The 23,167-nt window shown below is 43.7% G+C and overlaps 1 protein-coding gene across 3 annotated transcripts in view; it reads left to right on the forward strand.

The window, feature by feature from the left end:
- LOC126272508 (uncharacterized) overlaps positions 1–22,961 on the forward strand; it is a 457,502-nt gene extending 434,541 nt beyond the window's left edge. For all 3 annotated transcript variants that reach the window (XM_049975405.1, XM_049975407.1, XM_049975406.1), the window contains exon 3: positions 20,526–22,961. In XM_049975405.1, the coding sequence (XP_049831362.1) occupies positions 20,526–20,917 (392 nt within the window). In that variant the 3' untranslated portion in view covers positions 20,918–22,961. The remainder of the gene's footprint in view (positions 1–20,525) is intronic.
- The last annotated feature ends 206 nt before the right edge of the window (positions 22,962–23,167 follow it).

Raw genomic sequence — 23,167 nt, forward strand, 5'->3', positions numbered from 1 at the left:
TATCCTTGTCGACTCCGTCCATCACTCCACCGCCACCCCAATGGCAGGTTGGTATATTTGACCTCACAATTTTTCGTTTTTTCCAAATGGTGATCTGTGCACCAAGTTTATGTGAAATCGATTCCGTGACTGAGGGGATGTTGGACAAATGCGTATGTCACGTATATTGCACACGTATACGTCGGCGTCTCTGCTGTTTTACACCTTATGACTACAGAGTGAATGTTAAATTTATTTGTGGCTTTCAGTCATGTTGCTTGATCTTAGGTCTCTAATCACGTTAGCAAAATTGTTGAATCGCTGCAGCGCTCATTCTCGTGACCTGGTTGACACACCGCATAGCACAAATAAAAGACAGTTTTTTTAAAGTATTCCAACGGAACTAAGTACAAGAAATAAACGGCAACAAGTCGTTTTCTACCAGTTTTATGTCATCCACAGCCTCATCCGAAATGGAAGTGGTGAACTTCATTTACAAAGTACTTTTACCCAAATAATAAATCACGTACCTAAAAAATTTGCTTAAAAAACCGAGGTGTTGCGAAGTTATGCTCCAATGTCACACATTTCCATTTGTACTCCTATGAGATGTAGCTGGCTGTAAATCCCACCGTGCTCCTCTCCGCATATGTTTCGCAGTAGATAACCAGTAATCCCCAGATTCGTTAAACGTCTTTAAATTATGTTTACTTTAAATGAGATAATGTGTTAAATATTTGGCGTTAAGCATGTGGACGAGAAATTTGAAATTATGTTTGTTGGAAATTGCTAAGTGTTCTCATTATCAAACACTGCATGAGAATAATCCTGATAATTTGCCTTCCCTTTTAAGAAAACCTAGTTTTTCACGCATCTCAGTGTTTTTGACGTCGTATCTCCTGAACAGTGAGTCGTACAGTGATTCACTTTCCAGGAATTTTGAGTGGTGTATGTGGACAATGTCTGCAAAATGTGTTGCAAATATAGTTAGTATCAAAGAAGTAATGAAATCATAGCATGTAAGATGTGTCAGTTTTTCAGCATAAAGCGGAAATGTTGAAAAAGATAAACTTTTTTCCTTTCATCATTTTGTCTCAGGTGTCAGCGATAAAATTTTTCGTAAGGATTTGAAATTATGTGTAAAGTCACTAAGTTTCCTCATTCAGTAATACTGGATGAATAACTATAAACCTTTACAGATCTTGAAAGCAATCACAGTCGACATCTTCATAATTAGAGCTAGCTTAGAAATGCGCCGTTTCCCGGGTATTCATTTACTCCAGTATTCTATTAGTCTTGTCATCTCTCTGTCTGTCTCCTCCTTTCCCCTCTCTCTATCTACCTCATCCGCACCCTCTCTCTCTACCCGTCCGCTCTCTCTTTAAACACTTCTCCTCTCTCTATCCATCCCCCCTGCCCCTGCCAATACCTCCACCTCTCTTTTCTGTTCATCTCTACCACCCCTCTCTCTCTGTACACCTCGTCTACCCCGCTCTCCTCCTGCCCCTCACTCTTCCTGTCTCCTCCTCCCCGTCAATCTGCTCCTCCCCCTCTTTCCATCTGCTCCTTCTCCCTCTGACCATGTCCTCCTCCTCCTCTCTTTGTCAGTTTCCTCCACCCACTCCCTTTGTCCACTTCTTCCTCATCCTCTCCATAATCATCGCATCTGCGTTCCTTTCTCTGTTCATCTCCTCCTCTTTCCTTTCTCTGTCCATTGCCTCCTTGCCTTTCTTCATGTCTCTTCCACAGCTCTCTGTCTGTCTATCCTCCCCCTGTCTCTGTTCATTTCCTGTTCTTTCCTTTCTCTGTCCATTTCGCCATATCTCCTCTCTCTGGTCATTTCCCCCCTCCCCTACCCCTGTCTATCTCCTCCTCCTCTCTTCTGTGCCTCTCTACTCCTTCCCGCTCGCTTTCACCATCTCGTTCTCCCTTCTCTCTCCACTTTATCACAAACACCTTAATAGGAGGCAGGTGGTTTTCATTCCTACAGTATTTATTTCCAGATAGTAACTAATATGTCAACCAAATTTAATTGAAACCTTTCTAGGGGTTCAGAATGAGCGTTTTACCCGTCGCTTTGCTGGCATACGCAAGTGTCAAACATCTTTCACGCATATTGAAGACATTTCGCGCGAGTCTGTACTCATATTTCACGCGTATGTCTAGCGAATTTCGCCCTGAGCTTTCTTTTCACGCCGTGTAATGTTTATTACTTCGTATCTCCTGAACTGTGTTCTGTACAGTGGTGTAATTTTCCAGATGCATCCAGTGATATATGTACCTACCGTCTGCGATATATTTTGTGAACAAAGAAGTAATAAATTAAAACGTCTTGCATGATGTGGCAGCTTTTCATGCATTCAGTGTTTGAGACGACGTATCTCCTGAAGTAGGTCTCGTACAATGACGTTATTTTTTTGGTAAATTTATTGGTATATTGTAACACTGTCAGCGTAATGCCAGGAATAGAGTTAGGACTAAAGAATAATAAATTAAAATGTTCGCTGCGTGTGGCATTTTTATTGCGTAACAGCGAAAGTGTAGTATGCGACAAATTCCTTTCATTACTTTGTACGGGTCGAAGGCGAGAAAGAGTTACTTAAAGGTTTGAAATTATGTGTAAATTTTGTTGTAAGTCTGTAAGTGCTGTCATTCTCAACAACTGAAATATAGGTATTCTCGCGTTGTGGGCTACACTGCAGTTCCACACTTTGATTAAGCGGGTGATTCTTACCCTATAGTGATGCTTTCCAGACACTAAGTGATATGTGTACCAAGTTTCGTTTAAATATGTCCTTTTGCTTAGGAAGAAATGTGGAACATACATAGATACATACACTATATGAGCAAAAGTATCCAGACACACTGAAAAACAAAAGTTTTTCGTATTAGGTGCAATACGTAGCCGTCTTCAGATTGGGGTGCTCCGCAGAACTCACGGACTTCGAACATGGTCAGGTGACTGGGTGTCACTTGGGTCATACGTCTGAACGCGAGATTTCCACATTCCTAAACATTCTTAGGTCCACTGTTTCCGATGTGATAGTGAAGTGGAAACGTGAAGGGACACGTTCAACACAAAAGCGTACAGGCCGACCTCGTCTGTTGACTGACACAGGCCGCCGACAGTTGAAGAGGATCGTAATGTGTAACAGGAGACACCTATCCACACTACCACATCAGAATTCCAAACTGCATCAGCATCAACTGCAAGTACTATGACAGTCAGGCGGGAGGTGAGAAAACTTGGATTTCATGGTCGAGCGGCTGCACATAAGCAACACATCTTGCCGGTAAATGCCAAACGACGCCTCGCCTGGTGTGAGGAGCGTAAACATTGAACAGTGGAAAAATGTTGTATGGAGTGACAAATCACGGTACGCAACGTGGTGATTCGATGGTAGTATGTGGGTACGGCGAATGCCCTGTGCACGTCATCTGCCAGCGTGTATAGTGCCAATAGTAAAATTCGGAGGCGGCGGTGTTATGGTGTGGGCGTGTTTTTCATGGAGGGGACTTGCACCCCTTGATGTTTTGCGTGACACTATCATAGCACAGGCCTACATTGAAGTTTTAAGCACCTTCTTTCTTCCCACTGTTGAAGAGCAAATCGGGGATGGAGATTGCACCTTTCAACACAATCGAGCACCTGCTCATAATGTACGGCCTGTGGCGGAGTATTTACAGTACAATATCATGTCTGTAATCGATTGGCCTGCACAGAGTCCTGACCTGAATCCTATAGAACACCTTTGGGATGTTTTGGGACGCCGACTTCGTGGGAGGCCTCACAGACTGAAATCGAGACCTCTCTTCAGTGCGGCACTCCGTGAAGAATGGGCTGCCATTCCCCAAGAAACCTTCCAGCACCTGATTGAATGTATTCCTGCGAGAGTGGAAGTTGTCATCAAGGCTAAGTGTGGTCCAATGCCATACTGAATTTCAGCATTTGCGATGGAGGTCGCCACGAACTTGTAAGTCATTTTCAGGCAAGTGTCCGGATAATTTTGATCACATAGTGTACGTATATACATTTTTATAATTTGTATGGAGAACCTCTTTTACTTTTTTCGTAGCTCCTGCCAGTTTAAAAGTAATTGTAGCATGGCGGTCTCCCATTAGCGCCTAAAAGCACGAGACTGCCATTCAGTGCGCCACAGGCCGGCGGTAAACAGGCCCCTAATGTGGTTAATCGCCCTCGCGCCACCGGCTGCGTGGGCACGGCGGAGGCCCGACCACTGCCGCAGTACAGTGATCCAGCCGCCAGGCGGCAATCTCGCCGGATTACACGCAGTGTCGTTTTGTTGCGCCGGCGGGAGCGTAGCGACGGGATTGCCGAGCTCCGCCCACACAAACGTGTTTTGTGGCGCTGCATGCAAGAGCGCTAATGTGGTCCCAATTTTTGCTTTGGCGAACGGAAAATGCCTAGGGATGCAAGCTGACTTTGACGACGAACAATGCAGTGCCGCTAGACGCGGCTGACTGTTTGTCGCTGTGCGTACAGCCAGCTTGTTGATACACGCTTCGAAAAATTATATCTCTTTTCAAAAAAGAGACAGCGATCAGATATGAACTGAAAAGAGAGAAAGAAACGCGCCTGGTGCCCCATTTTTTCCTTTTACTGTTTTTGTGCGACACTGTTCCGGTTAACTAAAATGACGAAGGAAAAATTCTCCGACACATTCGTGGCGACGTAATGCCTACAGGGAGGAGGAGACTAAAAGCAGAAAACGGTGAATGAACAGATTCCATTTATTCTGAAGTTCCTACTAAGGCGTATCACTTACAACCATACAGCCTCGACGTGCCGTATTTCGACATTGTCGGCTTCTGCACTTGTCGAGGCAGTAATATTTTCCCTTTCTAAGGGAATATGAAAGTCTTTTGTGATATAGGTACAAGATTCTTTCATGAAATTCCCCATTAAAAAGTTGCGAAATCACTGTTTGTGAATACCGACAGTTTCTGCTACTCACATAGGTAATAGATATAATTTTCAGAATTACGAGGGACTTAGCTTATGTAAGTGATATTAACATTTAGGTGACAAAGCCATGCCATAGCAATGCATACATAGACAGATGGCGGAAGAGCGCGTACGCAAGGTATTAAAGGGATGTGCGTTGCCGGAACTGTCATTTGTACTCAAGTGATTCATGTGGAAAGGTTTCACACGTGATCATGGCCGCATCACGGGAATTAACAGACTATGGCAGCGGAATGGTAGTTGAAGCTAGAAGCATGGCAACCTCCATTTCGTAAATAGTGAGGGAATTCAGTATTCCGAGATCCACAGTGTGAAGAGTGTGCCGAGAACATCAAATTTCGGGCATTACCACTCACCACGGATTAAGCAGTGGTCGGCGGTGCTCACTTAACGACCATGAGCTGCAGCGTTTCTGTAGATGTGTCGCTGATAACAGACAAGTAACACAGCCTGAAATGACTACAGAAAAAAATGGGAGACGTACGACGAATATCTTCGTTAGCACCTTACAGCGAAATCTCGTGTTACTGGGCCATGGCAGAAGACAACCGACGCGAGTGCCGTTGCTAACAGCACGACGTCACCTGCAACGTCTCCTGGGCTCGCGACCTTATCGGTTGGACCCTTGACTGTTGGGAAACCTTGGCCTGGTCACGTGACTTGCGATGCCAGTTTTTAAGAGCTGATGGTAGGGTTCGAGCGTGGTGCAGACCACACGAGGCCATGGACCCAAGTTGTCAACAAGGCACTGTGCAAGCTCTCGGCTCCTCCGTACTGTTGTGATCTGTGTTTAACAGAACGGACTAGGTTCTCTGGTCCTACTGGACCGATAAATTGGCTGGAAACGGCTAAGTTCGGCTGCTTGGCGACCACTGCACCCGTTAATGGACTTCATGTTCTCAATGTTTATGGATGACGATGCACCATGTTATCTGCCCACTGTTGTTTGTGATCGTGTGAATAATAATGTTGACATTTTGGAAGAATGATTTGACCGCGAGGGGTCAGTTCTTGCACAAACTCCTATACCGGCAACACTATCGTAATTATATACGGCTGTAGAGGCAGCATAGTTCAATATTTGTGTAGGGGTTTTCCAACGACTCTCTGAGTCATTGCCAATTCGAGTTGCTGCATTACGCCAAACATACAGAGATCGGACACGATCTCTGGAGATGTCTTACGACTTTTGTCATCTCAGTGTATAAAGGCGATTAAAAGATTTCCGTTTGAGTGCGTTGCTGCAGCGTATATGCAGTGTAGTGCGACTCCGATCCGGGTACACAGTATAAGCACCGACATTTGTGTATGAAAATTATAATCTCACAACAGGAAATAAGTGAAGTTAAACGAGCACAGCACCGCCAGCCCAGCACCGCGACATAAATCTTGAGAGTCAAGTTTCATGTGGCTCTCGGTTGTATGGAATGAGGGCAGTAATATGGGTCGATGTGAAGGCATGGCAGGATGGCAGAAAAGAGCTAGCGTCCTTGGACGCACAGATGACCACATCTTTGATGAAAACGCCAGATTTGCTTGTGTATCAACGCAGAGTGTCTAGATTGTCTACTAAGAACAGTATCCACTCGCAGCCATCAAAACGACGCAAGAGCAGTGGAAATAGAAACACCAGAACCGACAGGGATCGGAGACAAGTCTCACGCCCTTCCTACATTTGCATCTACATAAATTCTCAGCGAGCCACCGCACAGTGCGTGGCAGACAGTACCTTGTACCACTACTAGTCATTCCCTTTGCTGTTCCATTTGCAAACAGAGAGACTAAAAAATGTCTGTCTATAAGCCTCCATACGTGTCCCAATCTCTTTTATCTTCGTGGTCCTTACGTGCAATGTACACTGGTTGCAGAAGAATCGTTCTGCAGTCCAGATGCCGCTTCTCCCAATATTCTCGAGAGTGTTCCGCGAAAAGTATGACGTCTACTCTCCACGGATTCCCATTTGAGTTCACGAAGTATTTCCGTAACATTCACGTCTTGACAGAACCTATATGTAATGAATACAGCAGCCCGTCTTTGAATAGCGTCGATTTTTTTTTTCTGAGTCATCCGTGATCTGTCTGGTTTGATGCGGTCCGCCACGAATGCCGCTCCTCTGCCAACCTCTTCACCTAAAAGTAGCACTTGCAAGCTACTTCCTCAATTACTTACTGGATGTATTCCAATGTCTGTCCTCCTCTACAGTTTTTGCCCTCTACAGCTCCCTCTTATACAATGGATGTCATTCCCTCATGTCTTAACAAATTTCCTATCATCCTGTCCCTTCTCCTTGTCACTGCTTTCCACATATCTCCTTTCCTCCCCGGTTCTGCGCAGGACCACCTCATTCCTTACCTTACGAACCCACCAAATTTTCAACATCTGTCTGTAGCACCACATCTCAAATGCTTCGATTCTCTTCTGTCCCCATTTTCTCACAGTCCATGTTTCGCTACCATACAATGCTGTGCTCCGGACATACATTCTCAGAAATTTCTTCCTCAAATTAAGGCCTATGCCCGGTGATAGTCTGCTTTTGACTTCCTCCTTGCGCCGCCCTTCATTGGTTATTTTGCTGGCTAAGTAGTAGAGTTCCTTAACTTTACCTAATTCGTTACCATCAATCCTGGTGTGATATTTCTCGCTGTTCTTATTTATCCTACCTCTCATTACTTTTATCTTTGTTCTATTTACTCTCAGTCCATATTCTCTACTCATTAGACTGTTTATTCTATTCAGGAGATCATGTAATTCTTCTTCACTTTCACACAGAAGAGAAATGTCATCAGAGAATCATATCATTGATATCCTTTCACCTTGAATTTTAATTCCATTCCTGAACCTTTCTTTTATTTCCATCATTGCACCTTCGATGTACAGATTGAACAGTAGTGGCGAAAGACTACATCTCTGTCTTACAACCTTCTTAATCTGAGTACTCCGTTCTTGTTCGTCGACTCTTATTATTCTCTCTTGACTCTTGTACATATTGTGTAATACCTATCTCTCCCTATTTCTTACCCCTATTTTTCTCATAGTTTCGGACGTCTTCCACCATTTCACTCTTTCAAACGCCTTTTGTAAGTCGACAAATCCTATGAACGTGTCTTGATTTTTCTTTAGTCTTGGTTCTACTATCAACCGCAACGTCAGAATTTGCCTCTCTGGCGCCTATACCTTTCCTAAATTCAAAATGATCGTCACTGAACATACCCTCAATTTTCTTTTCCATTCCTTTGTATATCATTCTTGCCAGAAACTTGAATGCATGAGTTGTTAAGCTGATTGTGAGACAATTCTCTCACTTGTCAGACTTTGAGGTCTTCGGAATTGTGGGATGATATTTTTCCGAAAGTCAAATGGTGTGTCGCCAGACTCATACATTTTACACACCAACGCGAATAGTCGTTTGTCGTCACTTTCCCAATGATTTTAGAAATTTCTATGGAATGTTATTTATCCTTTCTGCCTTATTTGATCTTAAATCTTCCAAAGCTCTCTTAAATTCTGATTCTAATACTGGATCCCCTGTCTCTTCTAAATCGACTTCTGTTTCTTCACATCAGACAACTCTTCCCCCTCACAGAGGCCTTCAATGTACTCTTTCCACCTATCCGTTCTCTCCTCCGCATTTAACAGTGGAATTCCCGTTAACAACCTTGCTTTTAATTTCACCGAAGGTTGTTTTGACTTCCCTATATGTTGAGTCCCTCCTTCCAAAACTAATTTCGTTTTCGATTTCTTCACAGTTTTCATGAAGCCATTTACTCATAGCTTCCCTGCAATTCCTACTCATTTTATTCCTCAGCGATTTGCTTCTACATCTTTCTTTAATCTGAAATGGCAGGGATCCCAAACACTCGAGCAGAATCTAAAAATGGGCAGCAGCAGTGTTTCACACACGGTCCGTTTTACAGATGAGCCGCACTTTCGTAAAATTCTACCAATAACCACTCGGCTTCCCTATTACAGCCCTTAAGTGCTCGTTCCATTTCACGTAGCTTTGCAATGTTCCTAGCAGATACGAGGAAATGCTGGAAGTTAATGCCTTCGAATATCTTACGTGAAAAGTATTAAAACTGTTTAAAAAAAACGTACTTTATTTACATTCAGCATCTGTATCCTACATGTCTACATATTGATTCTCAATATAGTCATCTACATTCGAACACATTTCTCCCAAGGACAGGCTAGTTTCTTGATACAGCCACTGTGGAATGTGATTTGATCCATTATAAATGGTTGTGAAAGCCTGCGACTGTGAAAATAATAAGTCTGTTTCTAAATAACTCATCTGATACCAGTCACCATTTTCTTTATTTTATTTTTCACACGACGCGTTTCGGGAAATGATTCCAGTTTCAAGTGCGTTTTTTGTGATTGTTATGTCATTCCTATGTGAAAATTGTTGGATGTGAGGTCCGCCAGTTATGCAGAACACCGTTTTTTCTCAGTACCCGAACATGTCTCGACACCACTGTGCCATCATCAGCGGATTTTCGTTTTTCTTTATTCTGTAATGTGAACATTTTTGTTAAATGATTATAAAATTATGTGCAGCTTTATTTCAAACAATAGATCGGTTCTTTTTGTGAATAAATTTGGTGTGCAGAAATTTTCTGGATCACTTGTGTGTCAATTACTACAGGTAGCTTGTCATCTGCAACCAAACGATGTTTATGAGAAAGTTTTTTGCTGGGAGTTAACCTATCTTCTAGAATGTAATTTACTTTGTCGCGACGTTTTCGTGCCTATATTCGTTTTTACTTACGTTTTCGTGTGGGAAGCACTTCCATTCTCCGCATCATGCTGAGGTGTTGAGATGCAGTTTCCCCACTGGCAATGATGAGCCCAATAATCGAGAGACTGTTGTTGGGATCTGACGTTGGATTTTATGCACAAATACCGTGTTTAAAGACTATGGCATCATGAAATAAATGTGTGATTGGCTACAGCTTTTTTTATATCATTCCACCTTAGAAATTCTGGAGGCTCTTCATACTATTTGTTCAGGTTTTCTAATGTCATGTGGCCGTCCTCCCTCTTCCACTGTCATGTGCCAATGTTTTAATATACGCTTAGCTACAACCCACATAGAATTCTCTATGGTATTTGTTTGATATATATACAGCCTACAGCCGTTCCACAGTGGTAACAGCAGTACCCGTCTGAACACCAAAGTTAAGCATTTTCGGGCGTGGATAGCACTTGGATGGGTCACCGTCCAGATCGGCCGAGTGCTGTTGGCTAGTGGGGGTACACTCAATACTAGTAAGGCCAATTGAAGAGGTACTTGACTCAGAAGTACCGGCAAGGGTCACGAAAACTGACAACGGCTGGGAGAGCGGTGTGTTGACCATATGCCCTTCCATATTCACATCCGATAGTGTTAAGAGCTAAGGACGACACGGTGTCCAGTATGTACCATTGCACCTTCAGCGTCTGGTCAGACGGTCTCTATCTCTCTCTCTCTCTCTCTCTCTCTCTCTATGCATTAACAGATTTAACAGATGACTTATTAAATCACCCCTTCTACAAGGAAACCTAATTTTAAAGAGTCGAAGTTGCTGTTTATTTGTATTGACTGAACAATTGTCTTTATGTAATCGTTTTAGATCAAATGCTCAACGTTCCTCAGCTTTGGCAGCGTTGATGAAGTAATATGCTAGCTACCAGTCAATTGTGTAAAATAAACTTTCAGTAACAGATCCATAGTATCAGGGTGATGCTGTGGGTGTTCAAGGGACAGGTAATCAAGACCTTCGGTCATGTCACAGTTGCTGTTAGGGATAGGGCTCAATGAAGGCGGTAAATATACTGGCAGAGGTTCCCGTAGTTCAATTGTAGCCCAACAGTTGTCATTATTGGTAGATGTCCCAAGGATTGTCACCTATGGAGAGTGAATTGAGATGTCAGCACGACAGCAGGTTTGTTTAAATAACTTATTTATTCTGGCCGTCAGCCTAAGTACATGTGGAACAGCTTGGTGGAAGTGTCCAGTTGCCTCTCATGCGAAACAATAAACGTCTGGCATTGCTGACAGCGCCAAGGGCTAATGTGGCTTCACTCGAATGGCACTGTCAGCAATGTCTCCAGTTGGAAATGTGATGCAGTGGCGAGCTGACGATTGCCGTGACCTACCTCCAGCGATCAGGTGGCCCCCTGCTCCAGCAGCAGCTCTCTCGGGGTAAGCTGCCTTGTCCTATGGCCTTACTGCATTCCAGGACGTCCCTCTGGAAGTCACAGCCTCAGTGCAGTCTGTGATATTGAGACGAGAATAATTTGGTACACAAACGGCTGAGTACAAATACGCTACAGAATATATTCGTGCTTCTTTCCCTGCTACTGGTATAGAAACGCAAGTGAAAACTTTCGCTCCATCAGTTCTCTCAATAGTGTGGCTACCTTTAAATAAAAAGGTATGTTTTTGTGCTCAGGTAGTAAAACCAACCCCAACTCCAGCGTTAGTTCCTTCTGTAATCTCGTCTCAGCTTACCCCCAGCTGACCTCTCACAGCCTGCTGCATAACCTCCTGTGGTTCTGTTATTTTTTTCGTGCTTTCCAAACATTATATTCTACGGACTGCAACAATTTTGTCATTACTACTCCACTGCTTCGGTTTGTAGTTTCCTGACTCTCTGATTAACTGCCCCTTCAGAAGCTATGACATACAACTTCTCCAGTCAGTTGCAGTTGTCGCATGTTATTCAACACGTCCTGCTCCAAACTTGCAATCTATGTAGTGTGACAATCACTCCATACCCTGGCACTTCCTTTGACTATTCCCTGCCTTTCCCTTCCCTCCAATGCTTCTTCCAACCTTCTCACATTTTTATAAATCTTCCATGCGTTGAATACCACGTGTATCCCACGCGGCAATGACTGGTGATCAGTTGTCTTCCTGCATGGCGAACAGCAGCTTCCCTTCCAGGTGCTCGCTCCGCAACGTTTCCATGCCGACGGGGATCAGTAGTTCCATTATGAACAGCTTCATCTCACCTTCTCCGCACCTCACCTACATGCAGGAATACATGTTACTTTCCTCCCTATTAAATTCATTGCTGCTCCACAGCTGCTTGCACTAATTACCTTAAATCTGTACCTAATAAAAGATATTAAATGGCTGTCTCCTAGGCCTTAATGTATAGCGATTCCTCATTATACTTTGATTCACAACATCTTGTTTAAGTCCCGATACCTTTCTCCTGACTCTCCCTTTCCAGTCCGCATGCCCTATCCCTGGAATGACTTCTGGTCGCCCTTGAAAATGTTTCGGCCGCTATACATGCATAATTGTCGTTCTCGTCGGCCACTGAATGTTGATATCTACTGGCGATGTACTCGATACTATTTAATATGGCCCGTGATACTTTGCAAAAAAACTGCTTTGTCTTTCCCTTCGGCGTATACTAAGTTGATAGCATCACACACTGGCCAACCTTAAACAGTGGCATTCTTGCCGTAAGACCCACTACTTCCTCCTGTTTCTCCAGTCCTCGTGTGTTTGCCCTCCGTACTCTGTTCCAAACTTCGCAAACCACTGAGTCAAATTCCTTAACAGCCTTCTAATAATTTCCGGGTATGTAGCCGGATCCCGTCGACATTCTGCCACGATATTTCGGCCCAGAGACGTCCGGCGATCATCAGGTGAGTACACAACTACTGAAGAGCCCAGGTGCAGTCGCGGTATTTATGCCGAATCTCGCGCATGCGAAATGTACTGGCATCCTACAGCGCATGCGTCACGTGTTGACTTGCGCGGCATAGCCGAGTTGTACGTCCTGCCCTCGGTGGTGAAAGTAAAAGATCATCTAATCATTGAGTATCGAATGACGCTATCTATTCCACTGTGAATATATAATTTTAATAACAGGATTCCAATTTTTATCCAGTTGAAAGCCGTTGCTACGATTTATAAGATTATCGGCAAGACGTATTCCCACTGATTCCTTGATTACGGAATCCCAAAATCCGGAAACTGGAGCTAAAATTTTTGTTCCATTGTATTCCATTGAATGTCCTAAAGAAATACAGTGCCCTGCTACTGCCGGTTTTGACGGTTGCCGCAGACGGGTGCATCTTTCATGTTCTGTACATCGTTCATGGACACTTCTTGTCGTCTGGCCAATATATGCAGAGCCACATTCACAGGGAATTTTGTAGACGCCTGCTTTCTTCAGTTGTAAATCTTCTTTAACGGATCCAACCAGGGCCCGGTTCTTTGCTGGTGGACGGAAGATAACCTTGATTTTATACTTCTTCAGTAATCGGCCTATTTTCGACGACACATTCCCGGCGTATGGAAGAAACGCAGTTGATATAAAATCGTCATCAGCGTCCTCAGTGCGCTGCTTCTTGTTAAGACAGCTGCGCATGGCCTTTCTTATTTGGCGTGAAGTGTAGCCATTGTCTTTAAAAACCTTCTCCAAGTGTTCTAATTCTGCGTGGAGGTTTTCATCATCCGATATTACACGCGTTCGATGTATTAAGGTACTGAGAACACCGGCTGTTTGTGCTGGGTGGTGGCAGTTTGACGCCTGGAGATACAGATCTGTGTGAGTAGGTTTCCTGTACACTGAAGTCACTCCTTAAGAGCCTCTCCAGTTTTCCATTTTTTCGTTTGGCATTTTACGAGCAGATACTACTTCATGTGGCGATAATCCTGTATTCGCCTGCCGCTTTGAGTTGTAGGCTGAGACGACTTACTTCAAATAGACATCACAGTTGGTGTGATGCGAGTCACCGAAGTACCCAAGAATATTTCCGACTGCCCTATGTACTCTCTCAGTTCTTCCATTTGCTTGTGGACGGAGAGGACTCGTCCTTAACTTCTTCGCATTCAATAGGTTACATAATTGCCTCTTGTGACAACACTCAGCCGAGTGTATGGCTTGATGCATCACATGATAAAACAATTTCTCTTTGAAAATCCACAAGTACCAATATCGCACTCGATGCTAAAGCTTCTTTTACATCCTCAAAAGCATGCTGGCACTTTTCATACCACAAAAATTTCGTACGCTTTCTTAACAATTGCGTCAACGGTCTCGCAATATCCGTAAATCCTTTTACGAAGTGGCAGTAATAGTTCGTGACTTCTAAGATTGACAACAACTTATTTACATATTCGTTTACAAGGCATTCACGTATGGCTCTAATTTATCTTGGCTCTTTCTTAACCCAATCTTTACTTACGATACGACCTAGGTATGCTGCCTCTTCCAACTCAAAACCACACTTTTCTTTACTCAATGTTATCTTCACTGCTTCTACCCTTAGAAATACTTTCGTTAATCGCTGCATATGCTGTCCCATATCACTCCAATAGACAATAATGTCATCGAGATACACTAAAGTATTGCCATGGTTTTAAACCTCTGAGTACTGTATTTAACAATCTCTGAGAAGTTGCAGATGCATTTTTTAATCCAAATGGCATTCTTTTGAACTGGCAGTGTCCCCATGGTGCTGAAAGCGCTGTTTTGTGTCGCTTCTGCAGTGCAACCTGTATCTGGTGATAACCACTTTTAAAATCCATTGTTGAAAAGTACTAGCATTGCCCTAAATGATTCCAATCTTCTGTGATGCTTAACAAGGGGTAGGCGTCCGCTATGGTCTTCGCATTTAGATTTCTGTTATCACAACAAAATTTATATTTTCGTGTTCCATCTCTCGATTCTTTTGGAGCAACGACTATTCTTACACCCCACGCATCACTACTTTCTTCAGTTGTTCCATCCTTTAGCTATTGATCCATCAATTCTTCCTAAATTGACTGCAAGTATCTAGGTATACTGTATGGTTTTTTATTCATTTCCCGTTGGTGTGCGGTGTAATAAGCGTAGCTGGTAATGGCACTTTTGGAAAAAATAATTCTTCCATCCATTCCCTATTGCTTCCCTGTAGGTGTTACCCTTCTGCTTGTAATGCAGTTTCAAGGGCGTCTGGAGATTGTCCATGGCTGACACTCCTCGCGTCTCTTTCTTCTTCCTCGAGATTATCCATATTAGCGATTAACAACCTCTTCGTTTATCCGATGTCCTATGCGCGAAAACTATATACAAAAAGAGGTACCTTTTTTCACCATTTATTTCTAGTATGTGTACAGCACCTCTTTTATCTAAGCAACCCGCCGGATCTAATACTTCATTATGTTCTAACGGCTCCTCCACACACAAAATTCTCACCGGCAGGCCTACATCAGTAGCTGGTTACATTTATCATTAGTGTATCGCCTAATCATGGAAAAGTCGGAGGAAAGTTTAAGGAACTTGTAATTTAAATCAAGTATGAGCAAATCAGACTTTTATTTGCTTTAATTATCGGACATAGTACACAAATAGTTAACTGAGAACAAAGTTCTCTAAAAATATGGACTGAGTTCACGCAAAATTACTTTAAAACTGTAGATAGGAATCAAATTATATGGAAGACTTCTTGGAGAAAACGCAACAGATTATCCTTGGGCAGCTAACAAATTCAACATAATGAGACCAAATCACAAATTACTCATATAGAAAAATGGGCAACTTAAGTTAAACACCAGATCAAGTAAGTAGCGAGCTGTTCAGAGTGTAGATCACGCTACCACAGACTTCGAAACTTGCATTTCACCGAAGTCAGCAAAATGTGGGCCCATCAGCATCATACTGCAGCCAGGAGACCAAATTCTCTGTGGCCAGAATATGAATGCCATGAAATGCATCTTCAGCTCTCTGTTTTCAATAAACTCTACATCGAGTGGATGTCCCGATTCTGTTGCCACTGTGATGGACGAGAATATCACTTGTTTCATGAATAAATAGGAGAACATAGTAGAAACTTCCTACTCTTGGCAAACAAAATGAACATTAACACACTTGAGTTGGTGGTGGCCTACAGTAGTATCTCCTCGATTGGTCGGCCAAATCACGCCCAGCACAGTGGCAGAGAGACTCCATCAAATGATTGGAATCATTTTTGTCATGTTGCCCGGGTGTCTCGACCGTCAGTATTTGTGCTGAATAGGCGAAAATGTCGTACTCAGTTATAATTTGGGGGCGGCAGTAGTGACTCGGTGACCTCTACCCTTAGCTGGGCCAGGCGCCGGCTCTGCCCGCAAAAGCAGGAAGTAGACTCGGGCCTCACTTCTGCAAAAACTACATATCTCCCTGTGGAGGACTGAACAATGAGAGGACGCAAATTTAGGGCAGGGGAACGTACCGGTGGTTTACTGAATGTCAAGAGAAACTTTTAAAAACATTTATTCGACATCAGTAGCCCAAATTTGAATCGAACATTTTGTCATATTTTTCAGCTCTTAGCAAAAAGTTTAACTTTCGAAATATTGTCTACACGACAAAATGATCTTTACGGCTTTATTTACAGCAACTCCTTAGCAAAAATTACAACTTCCCGAAAGTCTTAACTGCCTTAATGGGCTTTTACGAATCACACTCAGTGTTGAACACTAGCTTTACAATAAGGCAAAAACATTATAAAGCTTTTCTTATTATTACCAAGCGTGTATACCCATCTAAAAGCTATATAAAATGAACAATCAAAATTTAACAGACGCACCACGCTCGCACCCGCGTCTCTGTCCACATAACTCCGCATTCCAATTCAGCTCCCTCAGCTTCCCGTCCACAACATTCAGATATCGATTATGAAGAGTGTTCAGAAATTCCCATTACAAACTTCTAGGACTTCTAGAGGGGAGTGAGTACATAATATTTTGAATAGGAACCCTTTTCTAGAGACATACCGTTTCCGTGCTACAGCAACAAAATGGTTCAAATGGCCCTGAGCACTATGGGACTTAACTTCTGAGGTCATCAGTCCCCTAGAACTTAGAACTACTTAAACCTAACTAACTTAAGGACAGCACACACATCGATGCCCGAGGCAGGATTCGAACCTGCGACCGTAGCGGTCGCGCGGTTCCAGACTGAAGCGCCTAGAACCGCTCGGCCACACCTGCCGGCTGCTACAGCCAATCGAGAACATATTTGCCAGCTAGATTTTTGACTGGGTACTCGTGGTGGGGGTTCTTACGTCGGATTGCTTGACGTCATTTGACGCCTATCTTACCTCTCTGAACTGGATCGAGCAACATGGCTCTGTACACGTTAGCATATTACACCGATTTGATCCTTCTGTATGGTAGAACAGTAATGGAAGAGCTGCTCGTGGCCTTCATCACGGTTGTTATGCACAACGTCCGACTTCATCACGAAATCCTCTTGTTACAATTACGCAATGGATTCGAGAGAGGGGTACCTTCACCGTCAGCAGGCGTGACTGTGGTGCTCCAAAGAGAGGTTGCACACCCGAACTGGAAGAGGCCGTACTGCATCACGTTGAACAGAACCCTTCAACAAGAGTAGTTGCACGTCCAATGGATGTTGCTCCCAGCACCGTGTGATATGTTCTGGATGACCAGCAACTACATCCGTTCCACCTCCAACTCTCCACACCATTTCTAACACTCACACAAACATGAAAAAGACTCGAACCAGGTCGCAGAAGTAGGATAGTCATCAAATGACATCAAGCAATCCGATGTAAGAAGCCTGCACTATGACTAATCTTTGCAAATCTGCCTGGCAAATATGTTGTCAAATTATTTATTTCAAGTTTCTGCTACCAGTAACTTTTTATTTTATGCTTAATCCAACATAATGTAACGCGTTTCGAACATGTTCCGTTCATCTTCAGGCGTTTATACACACATACATACATAGAGAAATGTTACTTAAACATAAACAGTCTTAAATTAGATTAATCTAGAAAAATTTGTCCATTGTCTTTTACTGTAGCTGCTGTTGTTTCATTTGGGGGGGGGGGGGGAAGGAGGGGGTAGTGTATGGCTAGAAATCGGAATCAGTGATGTCTTCTGCTGGTTTTCTTGTTTGTGGTTGACTATGTATATAACAGTCTGTATGGGATGCAGATAGATTTGCATCACTTATGTGTTACGAAAATAGTGTGAAAGGTTTTTATATGACAGTTGGTTCAAATGGCTCTGAGTGCTATGGGACTCAACTGATGAGGACATTAGTCCCCTAGAACGTAGAACTACTTAAACCTAACTAACCTAAGGACATCACACACATCCACGCCCGAGGCGGGATTCGAACCTGCGACCGTAGCGGTCTCGCGGTTCCAGACTGCAGCGCCTAGAACCGCACGGCCACTTCGGCCGGCTATATGACAGTTGATGACTTACAATTTCATCACCATAAGTGATCAGCTGTCATATAAAAACCTTTCACACTATTTTCGTAACATATAACTGATGCAAATCTATCTGCATCCTATACAGACTGTGATGTACATAGTCAACCACAAAGAGGAAAACCAGCAGAAGACATCGCCGATTTCGATTTCGATTTCGATTTCTGCCCCCTCCTTTCCGCAAAATGCCACACCAGCATCTACAGTAAAAAACAATGGACAAAGTTTTAAAATGTTTATTTTTAAGTAACATTTCTCTATGTATGTATGTGTGTATAAACGCCTAAAGATGAACAGAACATGTTCGAAACGCGTTGTATTATGTTGGATTAAGCATAAAATAAAAAGTGACTGGTAGCAGAAACATGAAATAAATAATTATCCCACACAATCGCGGTTCACAAACATAGGCATTATGGCAGAAAATAATTATGTTCTCAAATGTCTGAAGCACGGAAAACGGTTCCGGATATCGATTTCTGTTTGAAATGTGGTATAGACCTACTCAGTCCTCGTTACAAGTGCTAGAAGTCCGTAATGGGAATCTCCGAACACGTTGTATACATCAATTGCTTAGATTGTGTATCTGAGAACAGCCGAAAAACTACGGCTCGACCCCAATCGACCAGCTCAAAGATCATCTCTCCTAATGAGGATCACTGGATGCCTTCTGGTAACAAGAGGACTCAGAGGCCGCTGTGGGGGTGGACCTTCCCAGTACGAAAATCGCAAACTCTTCTGCTCAAGCCCACATACCCAGTACTGTCTATAAAATAACCACCTCACAGTGGCAGAAAAGGTGCACTGTCGCTTCATAACACTACTTCCCATTAAAATTGCTACACTAAGAAGAAATGCAGATGATAAACGGGTATCTGTTGGACAAATATATTATACTAGAGCTGACAAATGACTACATTTTCACGCAGTTTGGGTGCATAGATCCTGAGAAGTCATTATCCAGAACAACCACCTCTGGCCGCAATAACGGCCTTGATACGCCTGGGCATTGAGTCAATCAGAGCTTGCATGACATCTACAGGTTCAGCTGCCCACGCAGCTACAACACGATACCACATTTCATCACGAGTAGTGACTGGCGTATTGTGACGAGCCAGTTGCTCGGCCACCATTGACCACACGTTTTCAATTGGTGAGAGATCTGGAGAATGTACTGGCAGGGGGAGCAGTCGAGCATTTTCTGTATCCAGAAAGATCCGTACAGGACCTGCAACATGCAGTAGTGCATTATCCTGCTGAAATGTAGGGTTTCGCAGGGCTCGAAAGAAGGGTAGAGCCACGGGTCGTAACACATCTGAAATGTAACGTCCACTGTTCAGAGTACCGCCAGTGCGACCAAGAGGTGACCGAGACGTGTAACCAATGGCACTCCATACCATCACGCCGGGTGATACGCCAGTATGGCGATGACGAATACACGCTTCCAATGTGCGTTCACCGCGATGTCGGCAAACACGGATTTGACCATCGTGATGCTGCAAACAGAACCTGGATTCGTCCGAAAAAATGACGTTTTGCCATTCGTGCACCCAGAGTCGTCGTTGAGCACACCATCACAGGCGCTCCTGTCTGTAATGGAGCGTCAAGGGTAACCGCAGCAATGGTCTCCGAGCTGACAGTCCACGCTGCTGCATAATTAGTCGAACTGTTCGTGAAGATGGTCTTGCAAACGTCCTCATCTGTTGACTCCGGGATCGAGACGTGGCTGCACGATCCGTTACTGCCGTGCGGATAAGATGCCTGTCATCTCGACTGCTGATGATAAGAGGCCATTGGGATCCAGCACGGCGTTCCGTATTACCCTCCTGAACCCACCGATTCCTTAGTCTGCTAACAGTCATTGGATCTCGACCAACGCGAGCACCAATGTCGCGATACGATAAACCGCATTCGCGATAGGCTGCAATCCGACCTTTATCAAAGTCGGAAACGTGATGGTACGCATCTCTGCTCCGTACACGAGGCATCACAACAACGTTTCACCAGGCAACGCCCGTCAACTGTTGTTTGTGTATGAGAAATCTGTTGGAAACGTTCCTCATGTCAGCACGTTGTAGGTGTCGCTACCGGGGCCAACCTTGAGTGAATGCTCTGAAAGGATAATCATTTGCATATCACAGCATCTTCTTCCTGTCGGTTAAATTTCGCTTCTGTAGCACGGCACCTGCGTGGTGTAGCAATTTTAATGTCCAGTAGTGCACATATGACAGTTACGTGACAGTCTTTTGCAGGTGTTTTTTTTTTTTGCCCACTGTGCTTTGTCAACAAGTAGTTTTGGTAAGAAGCGGTAGTGATGAAGCGTGCCCTGTCTGCCTGTCCGCAGCGGACCCTGAGCAGCTGGAGCTGCTGAGCGCCTACCTGACCCGCCTGCTGGTGGACGGCTGGCCCGAGGGCGAGCCGCCGCTGCTGTACGTCGAGGCGGCCGACGACGACGACGTCGACGCCGCGGAGCGCGACAACGTCATCGGCACCGGCGCGCAGCCCATCTGGAAGCGGTCGCGCTACTACCGGCGCTACCCGTGGAAGCGGCAGAACGGCCGCTACCAGGCCGCCGACGACCGCTACCTGTGCCAGCCGACGCGCGAGGACGTCTTCCAGCTGCTGGTGGCGCTGCACGAGGCGCGCCGCGGGGACTCCAGCCGCACCGTCAGCTTCTGCAACCGCCGCCGGCCCGCCAGCGCCATCTTCACCAACATACGCTTCCTCGGCCGCTAGGCGCTAGGCGTCACCGCTCCCTACATGTCACAGCCACTGCCACCGCCTACACCTCAGCGCTTCGCTTCTCATCCGCTTCTCTACGTGCCTGTCTTCCCCATTTCACCTTTCCTTTCATGCCAGTTCTACAAGAGGCCGATGACGACGAACGACAAACGGGAACAGTAACGTACGAAAACAAGAGCAACACCAAGGTGTCCTCTTCTCGCAAAAAGATATAATTCCAGAAATGGAAAAAATGTCTGACTTACGGGGAACCAAACGGTATAACCCTATTTTGAATACCAGTATGACCCTTCATGTACAGACATAAATTATCTTCTGGCAACAGTGTTTAAATTGTAGAAACTACACATATATCCTTCTGTCCAATTACGGGTGTATCTCCACGTAAGTGCGTCCCCCTTCCCAAAACAATAATGCCAGTGTTTCAGAATTACGAAGTGATCTCGCATCGAATGTGAGAAATGACAGACTACTCACTCCACTGTCCTGTCGTTGATAGTGAACTGTATGCTCTGGCTTCTTGTTTGGCACTATCTGCTTTTTCTGGTCTGCGACATCGAGTGGGTGCATTCCCGAGAGATTCGTGACCTCGTCAATGACGCCTATTTAGTAAGTCTTTCGTCGTCTTCGAGGTCTGGTTCAGATCGGGATTACTGTTAGTTCTGCACTCCTATTGCACCAACCGATATTTCTTTCTGGATGTGTTTTAAGCTGGTGCAGTATTCTGTCACGTCATCTTTACTTGTAATCAAAGCAAAATAATATTTCTTTCTGTCAGTCTTTTTCTCTCTGCGCCAGTCACTTTTATTTTCCCGTGTTGAATATTAATAAAGTGTTGTCTGCTCTTAGAAACACGAACTTTTGAACGTATGCCTGCAAACTAACTGGTTTTTGGGCATGAAAGCAAGAATTGTTCCATATTCGTGACACAGACAGGGAATGAAGAAACACAGGACTACGAGTAGCGAAAATAATAACAATTCCTCTTTTCCTATCGTCACACTGTCTATAAAACTATTTTAATTTAGTGTAAAATCAATTCAGCTATAATTTCATCCGATCATCTACATGCCAGCAAACTATTGCACTAGAAATACCGAAACCTTCATTTGAAGTAAATAAGTAAATGGGGGACAACGCATATGGTAAGCTGTGCCTCCATCGATGTATAGTGTTCCAAAGGGTACTATGTTATTCCTCATCTTACATCAAGTTCCATCTGCAGTGTTTCGTTCAACACAGAGTGATCTGTTTGTACTTGCTTGATCACAAACACAGCTTTTTTTAAATTTTTTTTTTTTTTTGCTTATATACCATAAACTTTATTTTGCTCCTTGAGTGTGGAATTCACGGACGTTATCCACATACCCAGCGAAGAACTAATGTAAAAAAAATAAAAGTAGTAACATACTCAGAAGGTATTACGTCCTAATCCTCCTTCCCCGTTTTATTAACAGTTATCGTCTGCATATTACACAGGTTTAGACTGAAGCGAGGGGTAGGTGGTGGCAATGTCTTAAAATAAGCAATTGTTATGAGTTTAGCATGTCGTAATAAATCTCACAAATGCATATCAAAGTATTTCACATCTTTCTTCTTGGCGTTGGTCATTACGTACTGAATGTCTGTTTCTTGCAACACATACAGGTTGCATGCCTCATTCCCTTTCAAATTATGACCCGAATCCATTTCTCCAAGAGGTATATATTAAAATAAATGAATATGCAAATGAAAATCAGTCTTAAAACCTCATTTCTGTCTATTTAAAGTATCTGTAATACTTTCGAAATTCTTGTCGTAACTAAACATAACTTATTTGTGTCATCGCTAATGATATGAAATAGGTACTTACACTGTTAACTTCTCAGTCGTCTTGAACTCGCAATGGAAAAATGGACCGCTTGTCTGACGTGTGTGTGATAAATGACAGGTATTCGAATTCTATGTGCTGCTGTCAGGAATTCATGTTTGCATTAAATGATATATATGCATACTTAATGTTTACCACGTTTTAATAAAGGTATATTATAAACATTTCCGTAAACTCGTTTCTGTTACCACTGGATGAAGTATAACCATTATCAGTTTTCACGTAATTACAGCAATAAGATCTATGGCCATGTCGGAAAGTATTTTATTTTAATATGTTACGATAACCGTACACGGGCTGATGAAGAGGAAGGACCTAACGCAAGTCTAGGATACAGCCGAATTATATATTTTTTCTTTTATTTGCCGAGACAC

Source organism: Schistocerca gregaria, chromosome 5 (assembly GCF_023897955.1).
Source record: "Schistocerca gregaria isolate iqSchGreg1 chromosome 5, iqSchGreg1.2, whole genome shotgun sequence".
Classification (NCBI taxonomy): Eukaryota; Metazoa; Arthropoda; class Insecta; order Orthoptera; family Acrididae; genus Schistocerca; species Schistocerca gregaria.